At 36.3% G+C, this 18,786-nt stretch overlaps 1 protein-coding gene across 1 annotated transcript in view; it reads left to right on the forward strand.

Annotated features, from left to right (window-relative positions):
* Window positions 1–18,786, forward strand: part of LOC150081117 (signal peptide peptidase-like 2B) — a 172,839-nt gene that overhangs the window by 44,157 nt on the left and 109,896 nt on the right. The window contains exon 3 of the mRNA XM_090381216.1: window positions 8,980–9,156. Coding sequence (XP_090237342.1) covers window positions 8,980–9,156 — 177 coding nt within the window. The remainder of the gene's footprint in view (window positions 1–8,979; window positions 9,157–18,786) is intronic.

Here is an 18,786-nt window from a genome sequence, read left to right on the forward strand (position 1 = left end):
TCCCCTAGTTCTAGCATCATTTATAATCTTGAAAATTTCATCCTCGTTCATTTTACTGATGCCTCTCAGAGCCTTAAACACCTCAATCAAATCTCCTCTAAGGTGTCTAGTTTCCAAACTCTGCAACCCACATATTCGAAGTCTTTCTTCATAAGGACGCCCTTTTGCCGATCTCACCAGGCGAGTTACCCATCTTTGCACCCTTTAAAGAAGCTCGATGTCTTTCTTTAGGTGCGGTCTCCATACTTGAACACAGTATTCCAAGTGTGGTCTAACAAAAGCCTTATATAATGGGATTATCACATCCCTATCTCTACTTGCAAAAGTTCGATAGATCATCGATAGGATACCGTGGACCTTCCTTGCAACCTGTTTACAATGCTCAGAGAATTTCGTCTGACCGTATCGTACACCCAAATCCCTTTCCTCCAGTACTGGGTTTAGTTGAACTCCACCAAATGAATAAGTTATTTTGGGATTACTGTTTCCCAGGTGTAATACCTTACACTTTGTTGGATTAAAACATAGCTGCCATTTTTCTGACCATTCCTGAAGTCTATCTACATCTCGCTGAAGAAGCTCATCTTGACAGTGATCATTAACTACTCTACCAATTTTAACATCATCTGCAAATTTAGACATCACACCCTCTATCCCTTCATCGATGTCGCTTATGAAAATTAAAAACAACAGTGGTCCTAATACTGATCCTTGGGAAACCCCACTTCTTACATCAACCCAATCTGAGGAATAGTCATTTATCCCAACCCTCTGCCTCCTGCCCTGAAGCCATGCTGCTATCCATTTAAGGATTTTCCCAGTGATTCCATCCTGTTCCAGCTTATAAAGCAACCGCTCATGTGGGACTGAGTCAAAAGCTTTGCTGAAATCTAAATAAACAATGTCGAAATTATTCCCTAAATCCAGCTCGTGAGTGACCCTTTCAAAATAGCGAACCAGATTTGTTAAACATGATTTTCCCTTTACAAAACCATGCTGAGTATCCTTGAGAATTTCAATTTGATCCAAATGATCCTGAATTCCACCCTTGATCATTGCCTCCATGATTTTCCCTACCACTGAAGTCAGACTGACAGGTCGATAATTTCCCACTTCACTCTTAGAGCCATCCTTATGTATGGGAGATACATTGGCACTTTTCCAATCCAAGGGAATCTCCCCAGAGTCTAGTGATGCTTGCATAATTAGCCTCAATGGTTCAATGCACTCACTTGCCACCTCCCTTAAGATTATAGTGTATATTCCATCAACTCCAGGAGCCTTACTGGCCTGTAGGCTCAAAAGTTTTTTCATTAAATAATCTTGCGAAATTTCAATATCATTAATTACATATTTTTCAACTTCGCTCCCACAATTTCCCATTACCACAAAAGGTTTTTCATTTGTAAATATCGATGCAAAATAACTGTTGAGTTCATCTGCAACGGAAGCTGGTGTATTTAATACTATCCCCTTTCCCTTACATAAAGGTCCTGGTTTGTCCTCCTCTTCTTGGCATTTATATATGTGAAGAAGTCCTTATCCCCCCCCTTTGCTCTGTTTGCTAGTGATGTCTCATAAACTGCCTTTGCTTGTCGAACCTTTTCTGTGGCTCTGTTACAGATCATCTTGTAGCTGTTATAGGCTTCAGTACTTTTTATTGCTCTGTAACCTTTCCATGCCACCTTTTTCTGCTCAAGTAATGTGGCAACTTCACTATTCATCCAACTTGGAACCCTCCTCGTGGAGTATTTTTTTTTAATGGTAAATACGCATTAAAGGCATCTGTGATTGATGTTTTAAAAGCATACCACAGTTCAATTGTATTCATTCTCTGTGCAATATCTACCCAGTTAATAGAGGCCATGTAGCACCTTAAGGCATCGTAATTTCCTTTTCTGAAATTAAAATCCATTCCTTTGCCTTTTACTACTGCTACCTCTCTCATCATCTTCCACCATAAAACTCCGTGATCACTTCCTGCTACTGGTTCCTTTAGAATTAGTTCACCTGACATCCATTTAAGCCAAAATTTTGAACAGTATTTCTTAGTTGGTATGAAAAGCATAGTTGCTGTTGGTAACATCATTAGTTGGTTGGTCCCACTGTATAAAATTTAAAAAATCTCTGAAACCACTATAGCCACCTTTACAAAAGCAAACACCCTTCCCTTTACCCCTGATGGTAGTTATGGACAAGTGTGTAGATAAAGTAGGATTTAAGGTATCCTGTTATATGCAAATATATTGTGTTAGTTTAAAGTACAAGAAATATATTTATACTCAGTATGGGCAGAGAAGTTTGCATCTTAATATTCTAGATCTCATTATTACCCACAAATTAGGTGATTTCATAAAGCTGACTGTATAAGAACCATTAGCAGGGAGTGATCTGGAGTTCTAAGTTGGATGATGAGAAGGAAAGAGGTAGCAGTTGTTAAAGGCAAAGGGTTTTAATTTTAGAAAAGGAGATTGACACTTTAAGATGCCACATGCCCTCTGTCAACTGGGGAGGTAGCCCACTGAGGTAAATATATTAGAATTATGGTATACTTTCAAAGCCATGAATCATAGTAGCCACGAATGCATATGTACTGTTAAGAAAATATAATATGAGGAACATGTCGTGGTGGGTGAATACAGAGCTGAGCAGTGTAATAGAGCAGAAAAAGATGGCATGGGAAAGATATAAAGCAATGAAAGAATTGAAGCCTATAACAGTTACAAGTTTATCTGTGATTGTACTATATAAAAGTGTCCAAAGGCAGATTATGAGACATCACCAGCTGTCTCAAGAGAATAGGGACAAGGAGTTTCTTATATGTGAATACAAAAAAGAGAAGAATGAATTAGAACACACCCATGTGTATTAGGAAGTCTTAGATAACACAGATGTTGTGGATGAATCGAACAGGTACTTTTGATATTTACAGATGAAAAACCCTTATTGGTGAGGAGAAATTGTGATTGAAGCTGGGATTGAAACTACTATTGAAATAATCTGAAGTCAAATGAGACTACTAGGATCGATATCATATATCCAGTGTTTCGAGGGAGGTGGCAAGATGTATTGAACTGTTAAAGTGAATTGTGAGGGCATTGCTGGACTCAGGAGAGATGCCTTTGGATTGGAGAAATGCAAATGTATTGCTAATAATAAAGGTGGTTCAAAAAATTAAGTTGGTAACCACCTATCAATTTGGCTTCAGGGGTAGGAAAATAATTGAAGCAATGATCAGTGTAGTACAGGTTCATTTAGATAGAAACAATTCTGAATAAAACACAGCATGGTTTACTAAAGGGAAAAACCATGTTTAACTAACCTGGTTAGCTATTTTGACAGTCACTCATGAGCTGGATATAGGAAATAATTTCAACATTCTCTACTTGGATTTCAGTGAAGTAACTGGCTCAATCCCATATGAGAGGTTATTACTGTATAAATGGTGCGCCGACCGGGCTAGCCGAGTGGGTAAAGTACCTGCCCGGCAACCCAAAGGTCGCGGGTTCCATTCCCGCCTCGGGCTTGGATCAAAGTACTGCAAAAACCTTGGGAGGTACAATATGGCCACAGAAGCCGATGCGCCAACAACTACCAAATCAAAAAAAAAAAATAAATAAATAAATGGTGCATGTTGGAATTGCAGGAAAAATTCTTAGATAGATTGCAAGTGGCTACAGGGTAGGAGGTAGAGTTGTTTAATAATTACTCTTTACATTAGGCTAACTTAAAAAGTGAGGATTCCCCAAGGATTGGTTCTACATCAAATTTTGATTTTCTAAAGTAACATGAAGGGATGGATGGTGTAATATAAAAATTTGCTGATGTTGGGATTTTTTTGCAGAGTAGTTAATGATCAGCACCAAGCAGTGCTTGGTGCTGATCATTACCTGCAACTGTTTTGAATGGTTTCAACTGTTTCGAACCAGTACTCCTGTAAACTGTTGTTCTGAACTTCCATACCATATCTTTTAACTTGCCAAGAACAACATATCATTTTTGTCAGTTCATTTAGTTTTTAATAAAACTGTTTTTGTGTAGACTGTATAAACATTTATATACAGACTGACCATATGATAGGTCTTATTTCTGAAACCATTTATCAACTTTCAGTAACTGGCAAAACATGTATGCCTTTTTAAAGTACTAATGTACAGAATAATTTAGGGCTAAAGCCTCAGGTTATGTAGGGAGTTGACTAGCTTACAAGTTAGTGCAATTGCATCATTTCCATACTTAAGTAGTACTAATTTATAACTGCTTAAGTAGTTATAAATTAGCATAATTAAGTTTATCTCCTATACCTTCACAACGAGTTGCCATGGTGGTATTGGACTACCTCGAATAAGTAACGTTTCCCCATAGGACAAGACTATTGTTACTTATTTGAGGTAGTGCAATATCATGGCAACTCGTTGTGAAGGTATTCACAATATAAGATATACTTAATAATGCCAGTTTATAACTACAGAAATGATGCAATTGCCATAACTTGTACACTACTACTAGGGTAAACAAATCCTTGCATGGAGGCATCCTTAATATTTGCACTAAAAGAAGATAGGGATTTTGTCAAACATTTGCTGGCCTCCAGTGATATAACTAAGTGAAGAGGTTGGATTGCATCACTTTTAACTGAATGGTGAGTAACTAATGATGGTATGCTATTTACTTGAAAAAATATAAATGTAAGTACAAGAAAAGGTGTATTGGAACCTTTTTTTTCTTTCTTTTTTTTTTTTTTTTTTTTAACTCTTTCTCCAAAGTTCTCCAAACAACTGGGTTCTCCAAAGTTCTCCAGAGTTCTCCAAACAACTGGGCTCCCTGTAGTCAATTTCCACTAGGAGTTGGTTTTGTGGAATGAACTTCACAAAATTTTAAAGTTTTGTAAAAATTAAAACTTTACATAAATCCTTTTAAATATCAAATTTAAAGTCATATAAAAGTCATATAAAGTCATAGTCAAATTTAAAAAAAAAAAATCAAAAAGTTTGAATTTTTTTTTTTTTTTTTGAAGAAATGATATCCTCTATATCTAATTATGTATTACACCTAACTCTCGATTTTTACGGTCGATTGGTTCTGCAAAAATACAGTGTAAATGAAAATCATGTAAAAATCAAGATTTAACTTTTGTATAGAAAATGAGGGGATAAGTTCTATAACACTCAATTAAATAATTTACATATTTTTAAAAAGAAATTTAACACTTCATTTTTATGTATAGACACACAACAAAAATTTAAAGATAATGGAATACAGTAAAAAAAAGATGAAGGTGCAAAACCATCAAAATGTATGACAACAACAGTTTATTCCATATCTTCTTTGCTTGTTAATACTGTACAGAAACACTCTTCTTCTTCCTTCTCAGTTGAAAGTCGTCATTATTGTTGCTAACTTCCTCTACCCCAGAATTTTTTAAAAATTTGTTTTCCGAAGAGATTATCAGAATCAGTTCAATAAAATTCATTATCAATGTTCGTTATTTTATTGTTACTTAATTCCTTATAAATTTCTTCATCTCAAGCTAAGCAGTTTTGAAATTCCATTCCAAATCTTAAGCTGTGATCCATGTTTGGATCAATATTGAAAAAATAATTTTCAAGGTTTTTAGCCATTTCGAGTCCTTTACTTATTGTGCTGATAGTGTGTTGAAACTGAATTTTTAGAGTTGCTGGATATGGGATTGATAACTATTTCTACCAATTCATCTTCATTAAATTCTCTGTCCATCACCAATTCTCCAATTTCAGAAGGAACCAACTCATCAAATCCTTGGGAGGCGCCTCCGTAGCCAGGTGGGAAGGAGCAGCAGTGCGTAGCACACGCTTCTTGATTAGACTGGGGTTCGAGCCAGTCGCCACCAAATACAGAGGATGCAGAAAGGTCAGGGAATGACCACCGCATATCCTGGAGCAATATGGCCTTACTTGCTAATGCTCCTAAAAACCAAATAACAAACAAAACAACATCAAATCCTTCATCATCCACTTGATGTGTTAAGTCTGTAATCTGTGAATATGCATTCTCTGTTGGTGAAATGTCATTACCACTCAAAACCACCTTGGGCCAGATTTCTTTCCAGCAGGCATTTAAAGTTGATAATCTTATATCACGAACTGCAAATGCTATTATTTGCACACAATCTAAAATTGTAAATCTTTTCCAAACTCAGCTCACACTAAGCGTATTGTCAGAATCCAATTCATCCAAAATTTTCTGGAATACTCGTTTTATGTAGTATACCTTAAAAATAATACCCTGGTTAAGTGGTTGAATCAGTTATGTAGTGTTGGGTGGTGAGAAAATTACTTTCACGTTTTCATGATATAAATCTGTCGTATGTCCTGGAGCATCATCTATTAATAAAAGAATTTTGAAGCTCATATTCTTTTTCTTAACATATGTTTCAGCTTCAGGAACAAAACGTTGGTAGAACCAGTCCCTAATTATTTTCACCGTAACCCATGCTTTTTTATTGGCATTCCAGTAAACTAGTAGATTTCCTGTATTCAAGTCTCGTTGCTCTTGGATTTAAGGCACAATTGATAATCATTGGTTTCATCATATAATCACCTGATGCGTTGGTGCAAAAGAGCAATGTTATTCAATCTTTGGACACTTTAAATCCTCCAGTTATTTTTTCAGTTCATGACAAATTAGCATTAGCATTAGTAGAGGTACATGATGCAAGAAAGCCAGCTTATACAGCATCAGCAAAACAAAAAAAAAAAAAAAAAAAAATCCATTCCCATTTCACTGATCCATTCATTCCAAATGTTTGTCTAGTTCTGCCTTGAATTTATTTAAGCTATCAACTTCCACAACAACAGATGGAAGTTTGTTCTAGTTAAAGGCTGGAACAAACCCACTGGCTAAAGGCAAACTTCCACACATCTATTCTATAACTGTCTTTCCTCAGTTTGAATCTATGCCTGTTCAGGTTTTGTAATCTGAGCAAGAGGAAGAATCCCATCAGCATTGAGCCTGCTCAATCCATTCAAGGCCTTATACACCTCAATCACTCTTAGGTGCCTAGTCTCCAGAAGCTGCAATTTGCAGAACTTTAGCCTTTCTTCATAAGAGCACCCCCTTTGTTCCCTTCACCAACCTTGTTGCCCTTCTCTGTACTTGTTCTAGCAACTCTACATCCTACCTAAAATGAGGCTTCCAGTATGCAGTACTCAAGGTGTGGCCTGACCATTGCCTTATACAAGGGGATAATCGCCTCCTTATCCTTTCTTGCAAAATTCCTATATATCATTGACAAGACCGCATGACCTACTCTGGTAGCCTGTCTGCACTGCTGACTCCACAATTATCCTTAGGTCTCTTTCATTCTCCACTACCCTGAGTGTAACACCATATGGTTGGTACATTTCTCTGGGGTAAGTTCTATTTGGCATTTTCTTCCAGAATAGACCCGTTACATCGGCATTAAAAACTTGATCAGTTGTACAAGAACCTTCCAGAATTATTTTAGCTAGCTCTTGTGGAAATTCTTTAGTTGCCTTCTCACTAGCTGATGCAGCTTCACCTTCCTTGACATTAACATTATGTAATTAATATTTTTTTAAACTTTTCGAACCATCCTTTGCTTTCAGAAAACCCAGCTGTCTGATTTGCAGATGACTGTTGGGTACACTTGTTATTAAAAATTCTTACAGCTTTGTCTTATTGCATTTGCCATATATGGGCATTCTCTTTTGGTTGTTATCATCTATCTGTATCATTAATGCTTTCTCTATAATCTCCATTGTTGTTTCTCCTATGTAGGATGTGTGCTTTGACATTTTGGGAGATCCTGCTGACACGCTTGTTTGAATCTTTTCTTCATTTTTTTTAATTGTCCTAACTGTAGCTTCCTTTAAATTAAAATAATTTGCAACTGCATTTGAACCTTCTCCATTCTTTAATCGATCTAATATCTAAATCTTTGTATCCAAAGATATCTTTCTCTTCAAACCTTTTTTTATAAGTGTCGTCGACATTCTAAGATCAGTAAAATAAGGAAAAAATAGAGAAAAAATTATTTTAAATTATTAATTAGTAATTAGTGTAACTAATTAATTTACATAACATTAATTTTATATAATTTATTAACACTACTGCTTAGTTACTCGTCAAAAAGTCAAGTGATCAGCAGTGAGTTAAACCTGGAGATGAAAAAAGAAACTTGTCTATGCATGTGCTTAACACTTTCCGTGCTGCACTTATTTCACCCCCACAATGCCAAACTTGCTTTAAACATTTTTAATGTACAGTACTGTATGTCGTATAATACTGACTGCAAATATCATTACAGTATTATTAACAAGAAGGGATAATATACAAAATATGCTATAAAACATTTTATTTAAACAATTTATAATTAAAGATACAGTACAGTATATATAGTGATGTTTGAACAATTGGCTGCTTATATTATTTTCAAACAATTTATGTTAATAAATAATACAGTAGCACTTACATTAGCTAGTGGACCAGTTATATGCTTATACAGTAATGATAGATCATTTAAATCCCCATTGTATAAAATACAGTATAATATTATTTTACAGCTTAATTATTACATCTAAATATTGCACTCACGTGTCTGGCAGACTGATACCCCAATGTATCGTAACAGTCAAATAACAACTGCCGTGACACACTCAATAGCTGTACCCTACAAATTGGTATATTGATATAGGATTGAATTTTCTGGAATTCCAGACAGGCTGCTAGAACACAGATATAGCAATTTTGCCAACAGCCTGTCTGCACTGGCTGACATCCTGCTGGCAAAATTTGTTCTACAGGACAGTTCTGTGGAATAATTTTTTTCTTAACTAGAACTCTTGCAGTTGCCTGATAAGGTAGTGGGAGATAGGGTGTTATTTCTGATGTATAATTATGAAGGGTATAAAATATCAGGGTACTACATATAATAAACCACATGCCTAAATCTGTTCTTTTAATTATTTTTTTCTTCAGGATTTCTACCCTCTTCAAAATGAAACGTCAGTAGATTTTTGTAATTTTCCAAGCTCCCTGATGTTTGATGGAAGCATTATCCTTGCAAAATACAGGAACTGTAGTATTACAGAGCAAGCACAAATTGTATATAATGCTGGTGGAGTAGGAATACTTTTAGAAGTTCCTGGCGATATGGTATGTATTACAGTATATTTCAGTTCTGTTTTCTGTCAACCGTTTACTGTTTTGTTGCGGAAATCAGTTAATTTATGTCAGCTCAGTATATTTTATTGCATATTTTGGTGGATGGGGCCTGAATTGTAGCATAATTGTGTCAGTTTAAAACAAACTTTGATAATATATTATTATGCAAATTAGTTCTAAATTACTTTACACTTTAAAACAAATATTACCAAATCTTTCATTTATAGAGTCCTAATTATTACTTTCTTTGCAGGAATGTTTAAAATTTGTTACAAAGATATGGTGATCAGATAAATGAGGAAGTAGTGATACTTTCTACAATTTGGCCTAAACGTTTTGACTCTGTCTGCCTTAAAAACCAAATATTTAAAGGGATTTTAGAGTACCCTCTATAAGTGATAGAACCACATCTTAGAATTCATCATCAAAGAATGCTGGATAAGCTGAACAAGCTCTATAAGACAGTCCTCAAAATTAAACATGATGACTATCTTTTGAATTGAAATTGTCAAAAATTAATGATGATCCTGACAGAAGAATGGAACTTGCTGAGACTTTTATCCAAAAGATTGGTGAGAATGAAAGTTGCAAAAAGCATTCTTAATTAGAAAATTTGACAAGTGCCAAGCAATAGTGTGCTGAAGAAATTGGGCACAATTGCTTGTGTGATTTATACAATTCTTTGTTCTTTCTAAGTGAATAAGTTGTATCTCATTTTCAGTGCCTGTTTCTCTTTAGTTGATTTGAAATCAATCTGTTCTTAAAAGGTATCAAGTTAGAAAGGAAATACTCTATTTTCTTAGTATATTTATTATATTATATTTTAAGTCAGAGTAAAACCATGACTCGTCAAAAAGACTACATACAAGTGTGCATCAACAGGGATATCCAGTGTTCTTCGTCAACTCTCTTTCTTTAATCTAAATTTTAAATCTTTTGAAACTGTTTCCTATTTCCAGTTCAGAAATGGGAAAATGGACTGTACTGCATCAGTGAGATCATCATTAGCACATCACCCAAAATGGTGAAAAGACTCAGATCAGTAGATTTGATTGATGATACAGCAAGCTGAAAAACATCCAGAATTTTGGTGGAATACCTATACCAATACAAGTTACCAGCATGCTACATCAAATGCTTCCAAAGGGATAATCACAGAGTGGAATCTGATGAATGTTACTGAAGACGAGCCATTTCAGAAATTAGAAAATCAGAACATGATTCTAGAAAAATGGAGTCATTCAAAAAAAGAATACAGGTACAGCGGTGAATGCTCTCAAATGAAATATTCTTACATTTGGTTAAAAACCTTGCCATCTAGTGGCAACACAATTTGTTTAACAGCTTTCAGAATACCAAGTTCATCCAATACTTCAACATATTTAATCAGAGAGACAGAGCACTCACCCAGTGAAAACAAGATTTTTGAGAAATTTTTGGAAGTGAACAGTCAGACAAAATAACAAAGAAAGCCACAGTTGTATGCAGCTATGGCAACATTATTTTTCCTGGGAAAGAATTCATACTTATAGGTTTATGATTATTTACTTTTGAATTGAAACCCCAGACCTCCACTGTGAATTATAGAGGCATTTACCTATTTGCACTATGCTGTGACCTCTACTGAATCTCAAGATGCCATCATTATTAGAGCTAAGGGTTTACTTACCTTATTTCCTGCTGCATTTAATATAACTGGATAAATTCTGTCAGCACTGTGATAGTTTTTTTTTTTTTTAATTAGACCAGGAATTCTCTAAATTATATTCCCCAAAAAAAATTTCAAATTCCTTAAATTTTTACTTTGTTTTTTTGAGCTTGTTTTGTTTGTGGGCCACTTCAAATTACTTATTAAAGACAATTCCAGTAACTGCCATCAATAATGAAGAGTTTGTGTGCAGCTTGCATCTATCAAAATACTCAACTTATAACTTAAATTTGACAATGTAGCTTTTCGTTATGTTTGGCGCACTGACCCCTGAACTACTAGTGTTCTCTCCCTTTTACAACAGCCAGCAACCAAGTAAGGTGTGCCTTCACTTTCACATGTATTGTTGTTAAAAATGCATAGCGCTAACTCTAAACATGTTTTTATAGTCAACAATAAATTACAACTAGTGCTGATAAATTGTAATCTGTCTTTAACAATACAATAGTTTTCTCTACATAATTGTAAGTGAAAATCCTGTGTAAATGTATTACATAGATTTAGATCAAGAATAACGTTGCAATAAAATATATGCATAACGATTTAAAGTTCTAAAGAATAGTACATAGAGAAAATGTTCCCCTTTTTTTTTGTAACTTTTTTTTTAAGACAGTTCAAACAGAAAGGGGGGGGAGAACTTTCTTCAGTACAAAATGTGAAAGTCTCAAAGATTTTGCTGGAAGCACACACGATTATCATGCACATTGTGTTTAACTGGATTGCAATGAGATTTCATTAAATCTCATTGTAATGCCGTTTATAATTATTCTTTGAGATAAAGGAATTCAAATTTCCTATAACATTATTGACTGAATGAATGTACTGTTATACCATAACTGTGTATAAAACTAACTTAGAATATTTTTTTTTATCCTACCTTGTAAAAATAAAATATAAATTAATAAAATTATCTGTTATTGTGATGTGATTTTTCAGAAGTAATGCAGCTTGTAAGATCTAATGTAATAAAACTTCTCTGGCTGATTTAAATTTTTAAAATATGTAAAAAATATTGAATGTAGGTCAAAAAAGTATTTTTATTTTAAATTATAAAACTTTTTTTTAGCTATCAATTCTATAACAAATACAAGCAGTCTCTGGTTTATGTTATTATACATTATATTGTTTCAATATACTGTTTGTAATTTAAAAATTTTTAATTCTAAATTAAAAATCTGCTTTTTCTCTCTCCTCATCAAGAATATTGTAAGAAACAAAATCTCAACAACAGGATCTAGATTGTTTTTGAAAATAGGCCTGGCCAACACCTGGAAGGCAACATGCAAGTCATTTTTGTGCTAACAAATACAGCCTTTTTTTTTTTTTTTTCTGCAACTGATACACCATTGGGTGGAAGCACAACATTCAGAGCACATTATTTTTGGGAAATGGTGTGTGTGTGTGTTTAAAATGCTTGAAGTGTGTTTAAATTGTTCAGATACTTGCCAGTGTTAATGAAGTGGACACAAATAATGTTGTTTTAACATTATGTGATACTGAGTTGGTCTAACAAAGATCTGATTGTGTTTGAGCAGCTGGTAAGGTTGCGGGAGGAAGAGGAAATAAAGTTAGTTAGCACTGGAAGTAAAATAGCGCATGATGAAAAGCATGACTGAAGCCTTCAGTTTTGATTAGCAAAGGCACATGATGCAAGAAAGCAAGCTTATATAGCATCAGCCAAAAAAAAAAAAAAAAAAAAAAAAACACCCTTATTTCACCCATCCACTTACTCCAGATGTTTGTGAAGTTCTGCCTTGAATCTATTTAAGCTATCAACTTCTACAACAACAGGTAGAAGCTTGTTCCAGCAATCAACCACCTGCTGACTAAAGACAAACTTCCACACATCTATCCTACAACCATCTTTCCTCAGTTTGAATTTATGCTCTCTCAGGTGATTATTCTGAGCAAAAGGAAGAATCCCATCAGCATTGAGCATGCTAAAACCATTCAAGGCTTTATACACCTCAATCAGATCACCTTGCAGGAGCCTAGTCTCCAGCCATTGCTATTTGCAGAACTTAAGCCTCTCTTGGTAAGAGTATCCATTCATTCCCCTCACCAATCTTGTTGTCCTTCTCTGTACTCGTTCAAACAGCTCTACATCCTTCTTAAAATGAGGCCTCCAGACTTGTATACAGTACTCAATGCGTTGCCTGACCATTGCCTTATACAATGGGATAATCACCTCCTTATCCCAGCTAGAAAAATTCCTGTATATCATTGACAAGACATGATGGGCTACTCTGCAGACCGTCTGCACTGCTCAGGAAACTTCATATCTGCCTGCACAAATTACCCCCAGGTCCTTTTCATTCTCTACCACTGTCGATGTGGTACCACAGAGTTGATACGTTACTCTGGGATTACTGCTTCCCATATGTAGTACTTTACATTTGCCAATGTTAAACTTCATTTGCCACCTCTCAACCCATCTGCACAACTTTTCTAGATCCTGTTGCAGCAGTGTACTGTCATTAGTGTCATTAACAACCCTGCCAATCTTTGTATCATCTGCAAACTTGGACATTAAGCCTGATATACCATCATCAGTATCATTTATAAATACAGAAAACAACAATGGACCCAACACTGAACCCTGAGGGACTCCACTAATAACATTAGTCCATAAAGAGCAGTGTCCATTGAGTACTACTCTCTGTCTTCTCCCATCCACTCGCTCCTTCCAACCATCCCTTTATCCATAGCAGCAATTTGCCTCCAATGCCACACTGCTCCAGTTTGTGTAGCAGTCTTCCATGTGCAACAGTATCAAAGGCTTTTCTAATATCCAAATATATGATATCAGAGTTATTCTTTGCATCCAGTTGCTTTGTGACTACATCATAGTATCCAATCAAATTAGTCAGACAAGATTTCCCCTTAACAAACCCATGCTGTGTCCGAGCTATAACTGAAGCCTTGTCTAGATGATCCTGCAGTGCTTCTTTAACCAGTGCCTCCATTAATTTCCCTGAAACAGAAGTTAAACTAACAGATCTGTAATTACCTGGGTTTCCCTTTGTGGATTGGGATCACATTTGCACATCTCCAGTCCATGGGTACCTCCCCTGAGTCCAGGGAAGCTATCATAATTATGGCTAAAGGTTTGCTTACTTCCTTTGCCGCCTCCTTTAATATAACTGGATAGATTCCAACCATCCCAGATGCCTTTCTTGTGTTTATCTTCAACAATTTCTCTTCCACTTTACTGTGTTATTACAAAATTATCTAGCTTACTGCCAGAGTTGAATACACCTCTGGCATTCCCCCCCCTGAATAACTCCTCATATGTGAATGTCAATGGAAAATATTCATTCAGTTTGTTAGCTACTTGATATCAATGGTTCATCAACAGTTGAACCATCGATATCAAGTGGACCAATCTGATTCATCCCATTCCTTCTAGAGTTTACCTAAGTAAAGAACTCTATGCTGTTTTTCTTTGCATCCTTTGCCAAAGATTTCTCGTAATCTGCCTTCGCCTGCCTAACCTCCTTTGTAACTTGGTTACAGAACAGCTTATATCTATCATAGGCTTCTGTGTCGCATGTTAATTTATATGCATCCCATGCATTTTCTTCTCTGTCACATGTCTAATTAGTTCGTCTGACATCCATTTAGGCCTAAATCTTGAACAATATTTCTTTGTTGGTATGAAAAGCCTAGTGGCTTCTAAGATTAATTCTTTGAATGCTTCCCATTTTGAATTTGATGTTGGTAACATCATCAGTTGGTTCCACCATATAGAATTTAAATACTGTCTCAGACCACCGTAGTCATCTTTACGAAAGCAAAAACCCTTCCCTTTACCCTTGGTGGTAGTTACCTCTTTGAGTAAATCCCACTTCAGCACACTGTGGTCACTGCCACCTAGTGGTTCCTTTATCTGCAGATTCTTGATGCATGAAGAATCACTACTGATAATGAGATCAAGAGTATTGCTCTCTCTAGTTGCCTCCCAAATATGCTGCTGTAGAAAACAATCATCCGATAAATCCACAAAAGCCTTGCTAGTGTGTGAGTGACCAACTCACAAATTCCAGTCAATATCCAGGAAATTAAAATCCCCCATTATAATATACTCTAATTTACTGGCCCACTCTATTTCTCTGCACAATTGCTCATTATACTCATCAGATTCATTAGTCCTATATAACACACACCTACTCTCATTTTTCCTTTCCCAGTGCTTATGTCACACTAAACAGACTCAACATTGCATTGTCCACCAACATCAATTGGATGCACTTCCTCAGATTTTGTGTTTCTTAACTAACAGCATAACCCCCTCCTTCCTTCCTGTCCTGTCTATCTTTTCTGTACACATTGTACTCCCCAAATTCCAGTTCTGTACTTCTTATGTCTGTGTGACACAATGTCTCTGATATCCCAACAATATCTACCTTTGATGTCTTGACTAGCACTTCAAGCTCATCGAATTTATTAACTATATGCCTGGCATTGGTGTACGTGCAGGTATACATGCACCTGTTTCTACTCTTAGTTACCCTAACACAGCCTATGTATTTACTTGTTCCACTATGACTCCCAACAGTCCTGGAAAATCCCATTGCCTTGCTTTCCAGGCTGCTGCTCAATTGTTTCAATAGAAGTAGTGCAAAAATCTCTTTTATCTCTGCCAGTGGCTACTGTTAATCTATTAGTCCGGTATTCCCCCCCCACCCCAAGCTAGCAGTTTTCCGACCCACCTAACTCTGCCTTGATAGCACCAGCAAATATTCTTGCATCCTTTCTATTTAAGTGTATCCCATCCCTGTAGAAGCACTCTCTCCTGTTAACAAGCACAGACCAGGCTGAGAAAAATTCTACCACTTGAGCCGTGCACAATCTCTCCAGGGCCGAATTGATCGACAAGGCTCTCATCATATACTCTCTCCTATCGTGTCTGGGCAGAATTGCAAACATTTTCAAATTCAACCATAACTCGCGGCTTTTTTTCAGCATTGTCTTGTACTTGTTAAGTAATTCTGCTGGTCTCCTACTCTTAATATCATTAGTGTCGTGTACAACAATATCACCCTTTGTGCCCTTAAAGGATGATATCTGCTCTACAACGTCATCAACCTTTGCCCCTGGCAGACATACCCTGGTCCTGTTCCATCTAACCATTTTTGCACAATATGTTCCCCACTTCCCTGACAGTAGAGTCACCTACAACAACTAGTTCCTTTGGGTCCAGCGCATTCTGCCTTGGGGGTTGCCGCTGTGTTGTTGTGTGATGTTCTCATTTAAGTTAACTCAAATATGAAATGGAGTGGCAAGCTTGGTGAGGACTAAGTGATCTTTTGCTTCTGTAATGAACTCTGTCAAGAGAGGAAGCAAAATTCTGTTAATTTTATTCTTATCTTCTTAAAATGTGAATAAATTTTTAGTATGACTAATACACTATAGAAACAAATGTTTAAGTTCTCTCAATTTTTATTTCTTTTCTGTTTTGATACTTTTTTTTATCTGCCAAATTAAATGAAGCTTAAATTAAGTAGGAGAGTTCAAAATTTGACTGTGAGAATACATTTCTTCTTCATAACATATATATGTACATATGTAAAATGCATGTCTGATTTACATCCAATTGAACATATATTATCATTCATAGAAAAATAAATTGCAGTAACATGAGAAAATGGCATTCAGTTAAAAATCTCAAAACAGATAGATAAACCATAATAAAAGTAATCAAAAATGATATGGTTGATTAAAACAGAAGACAAGGATAGAATAAATCTCTGGAATAAACTGAACGCTACCAGTAGAGGTCTGCACGAGACTAAATTTTTTATTTTACCTGGTCTGAACCTTGAATTTTTTTTTTTTTTTTTTCCAAAGAACCGATTTTTATCCCACCCCAATTGAAACTTTTTATAGGAATAAAATCGCTAGCATTACTTTGAAGTTTCATAATAATAATAAAAATAAACTTTCAGATTCAATATTAATAATTATATAACAATAATAATTATCCAAAATAATTATCAATATTAATTATATAAAATATAAAATGTAATAACTTTTCAATATACCAGGTGGTAGATGACTTTCATCAATCGGTGAAATACCACCACTTTGCTTATTGGAGGCTTGAAGTGGTGAAACCCATGTTTAGTCTCTAGAGCAAAGTTTCCGGCATCCCCCTCCCCCCATACTTCTCCTTCAACCCATGCACGGTACTAAGTACTATAGGTTTTGATACCTTTCGTGTTTGGGGTTTTCATAAAAAAAATAATAAAAAAAATTCAATATATTTCCAAAACGAATATCGATATCCACCTCTACTTAAATTTAAAAAATTAGAACTGACAGTCACTTCTGTCACTGGCACTTCTCACTGTATGAATGATGTGTAAGTATTTCCCTTACCTCTATTTCTAAATTATTGGTCAGTATTGGATATAGCAGAGAAGAGATTAGAAAGTGTTACTAGTGAATGTTTTTAGAATAGCAAGTAGGTCAACCAGAAATGTTGGATGTACTAGAATTAGGAATTAATGGTATCACACTTTTAATAAATACTCTATACCAGTGTTTCTCAACCTTTTCTTTGTTGCAGCACAATTTTAAAGACACTAAAGTTTTGCAGCACAAGACAATCACTATTATACCCATCTATATTATACACTGAGTGATCACTGAATTATGACCTCCCTTATGAAAAGTGAATGCTACCCGTTGACCACATGAAGTACGAGATTGCGCAGCTAGTCGACCTACGTAGCATAGATAAGGTGTCAGAGATTCAGTAGGTAGTAAAATTCTGAGTGTGATGGGTAAAAGGAAGGATTTATCGGACTTTGATAAAGGACAGGTTGTGGGAGCTCAACGAGCTGGTGCCTCGATTTCCCAAATGGCTGAACTGGTGGGGTATTCGAGAGCTGCCGTAGTTAAAGTGTACCAGGACTGGCATCAAAATGGTCAAACAACAACCTGATGACAAATCTGCAAAGGTCAGCGAAAGTTTGAAATTAGAGGTGAGCACTGGGTCCGACGACTCATACAGACGAACAGGCATAGCACTGTTCAAGAGTTCAGTACCCAATACAACATGGACCAACCTGGAACAATATCTGCCATGATCGTGCGTCGCACATCTCACGTATGGGCTATACCAGCAGACGACTCCTACAGCATCCTGTCCTGACCAAGGTTCATTGGTGTAAAACACTCGCCTGGTGCAAAGAGCATGCAAGTTGGACACTGCATTATAGCCATAGTAGCTTATGCACCATTAAACTCCCCCATAACAACAAAGAAGACTGGAAGAAGGTGTGCTGGTTGGATGGGTCACGTTATTTACTCCACACCATGGATGGTCATGTATGGTTTTGGCGTCAACAACATGAGGCTCTTGATCCATCATGCATGGTATCAAAAGTGGAGGCGGTTGTATGGTGTGGTGCATGTTTCACTGGCAGGAACTTGGACCCTAGTGCATGTGGAACAATGTATCACTGGTCTCCGCTATCGTCAACTGCTTGCTGACTGTGTACACCCTGATATGTTACACTTTTTCCCAAATGGCGATGGTGTCTTCCAAGATGACAATTTGCCGAGCCATCAGGCACTTGTTGTGCAGGAATGGTTTAAGGAACACAGTTCTGACTTCCAGCATATCGATTGCCCTCCGAACTCCTCTTATATCAATCCCATAGAACACTTGTGGGACACTATGGAAAGGCATATCAGGCTTCTGGATACACCAGTCATCTCCATACCTGCATTGCTGACCTCATTACACACAGCTTGGTTGGCCATACCTCCTAAACGCTTCTGACATCTTGTTGATTCAATGCCACGTTGGATAGCTGCTGTACTGAGGGCAAAAGGATGACCTAGGCACCTCCGTAGCCAGGTGGGAAGGAGCAGCAGTGCATAGCACACACTTCTTGATTAGA

Source organism: Mastigoproctus giganteus, chromosome 9 (genome assembly GCF_048544385.1).
Source record: "Mastigoproctus giganteus isolate SK-2022 chromosome 9, ASM4854438v1, whole genome shotgun sequence".
NCBI lineage: Eukaryota > Metazoa > Arthropoda > Arachnida > Uropygi > Thelyphonidae > Mastigoproctus > Mastigoproctus giganteus.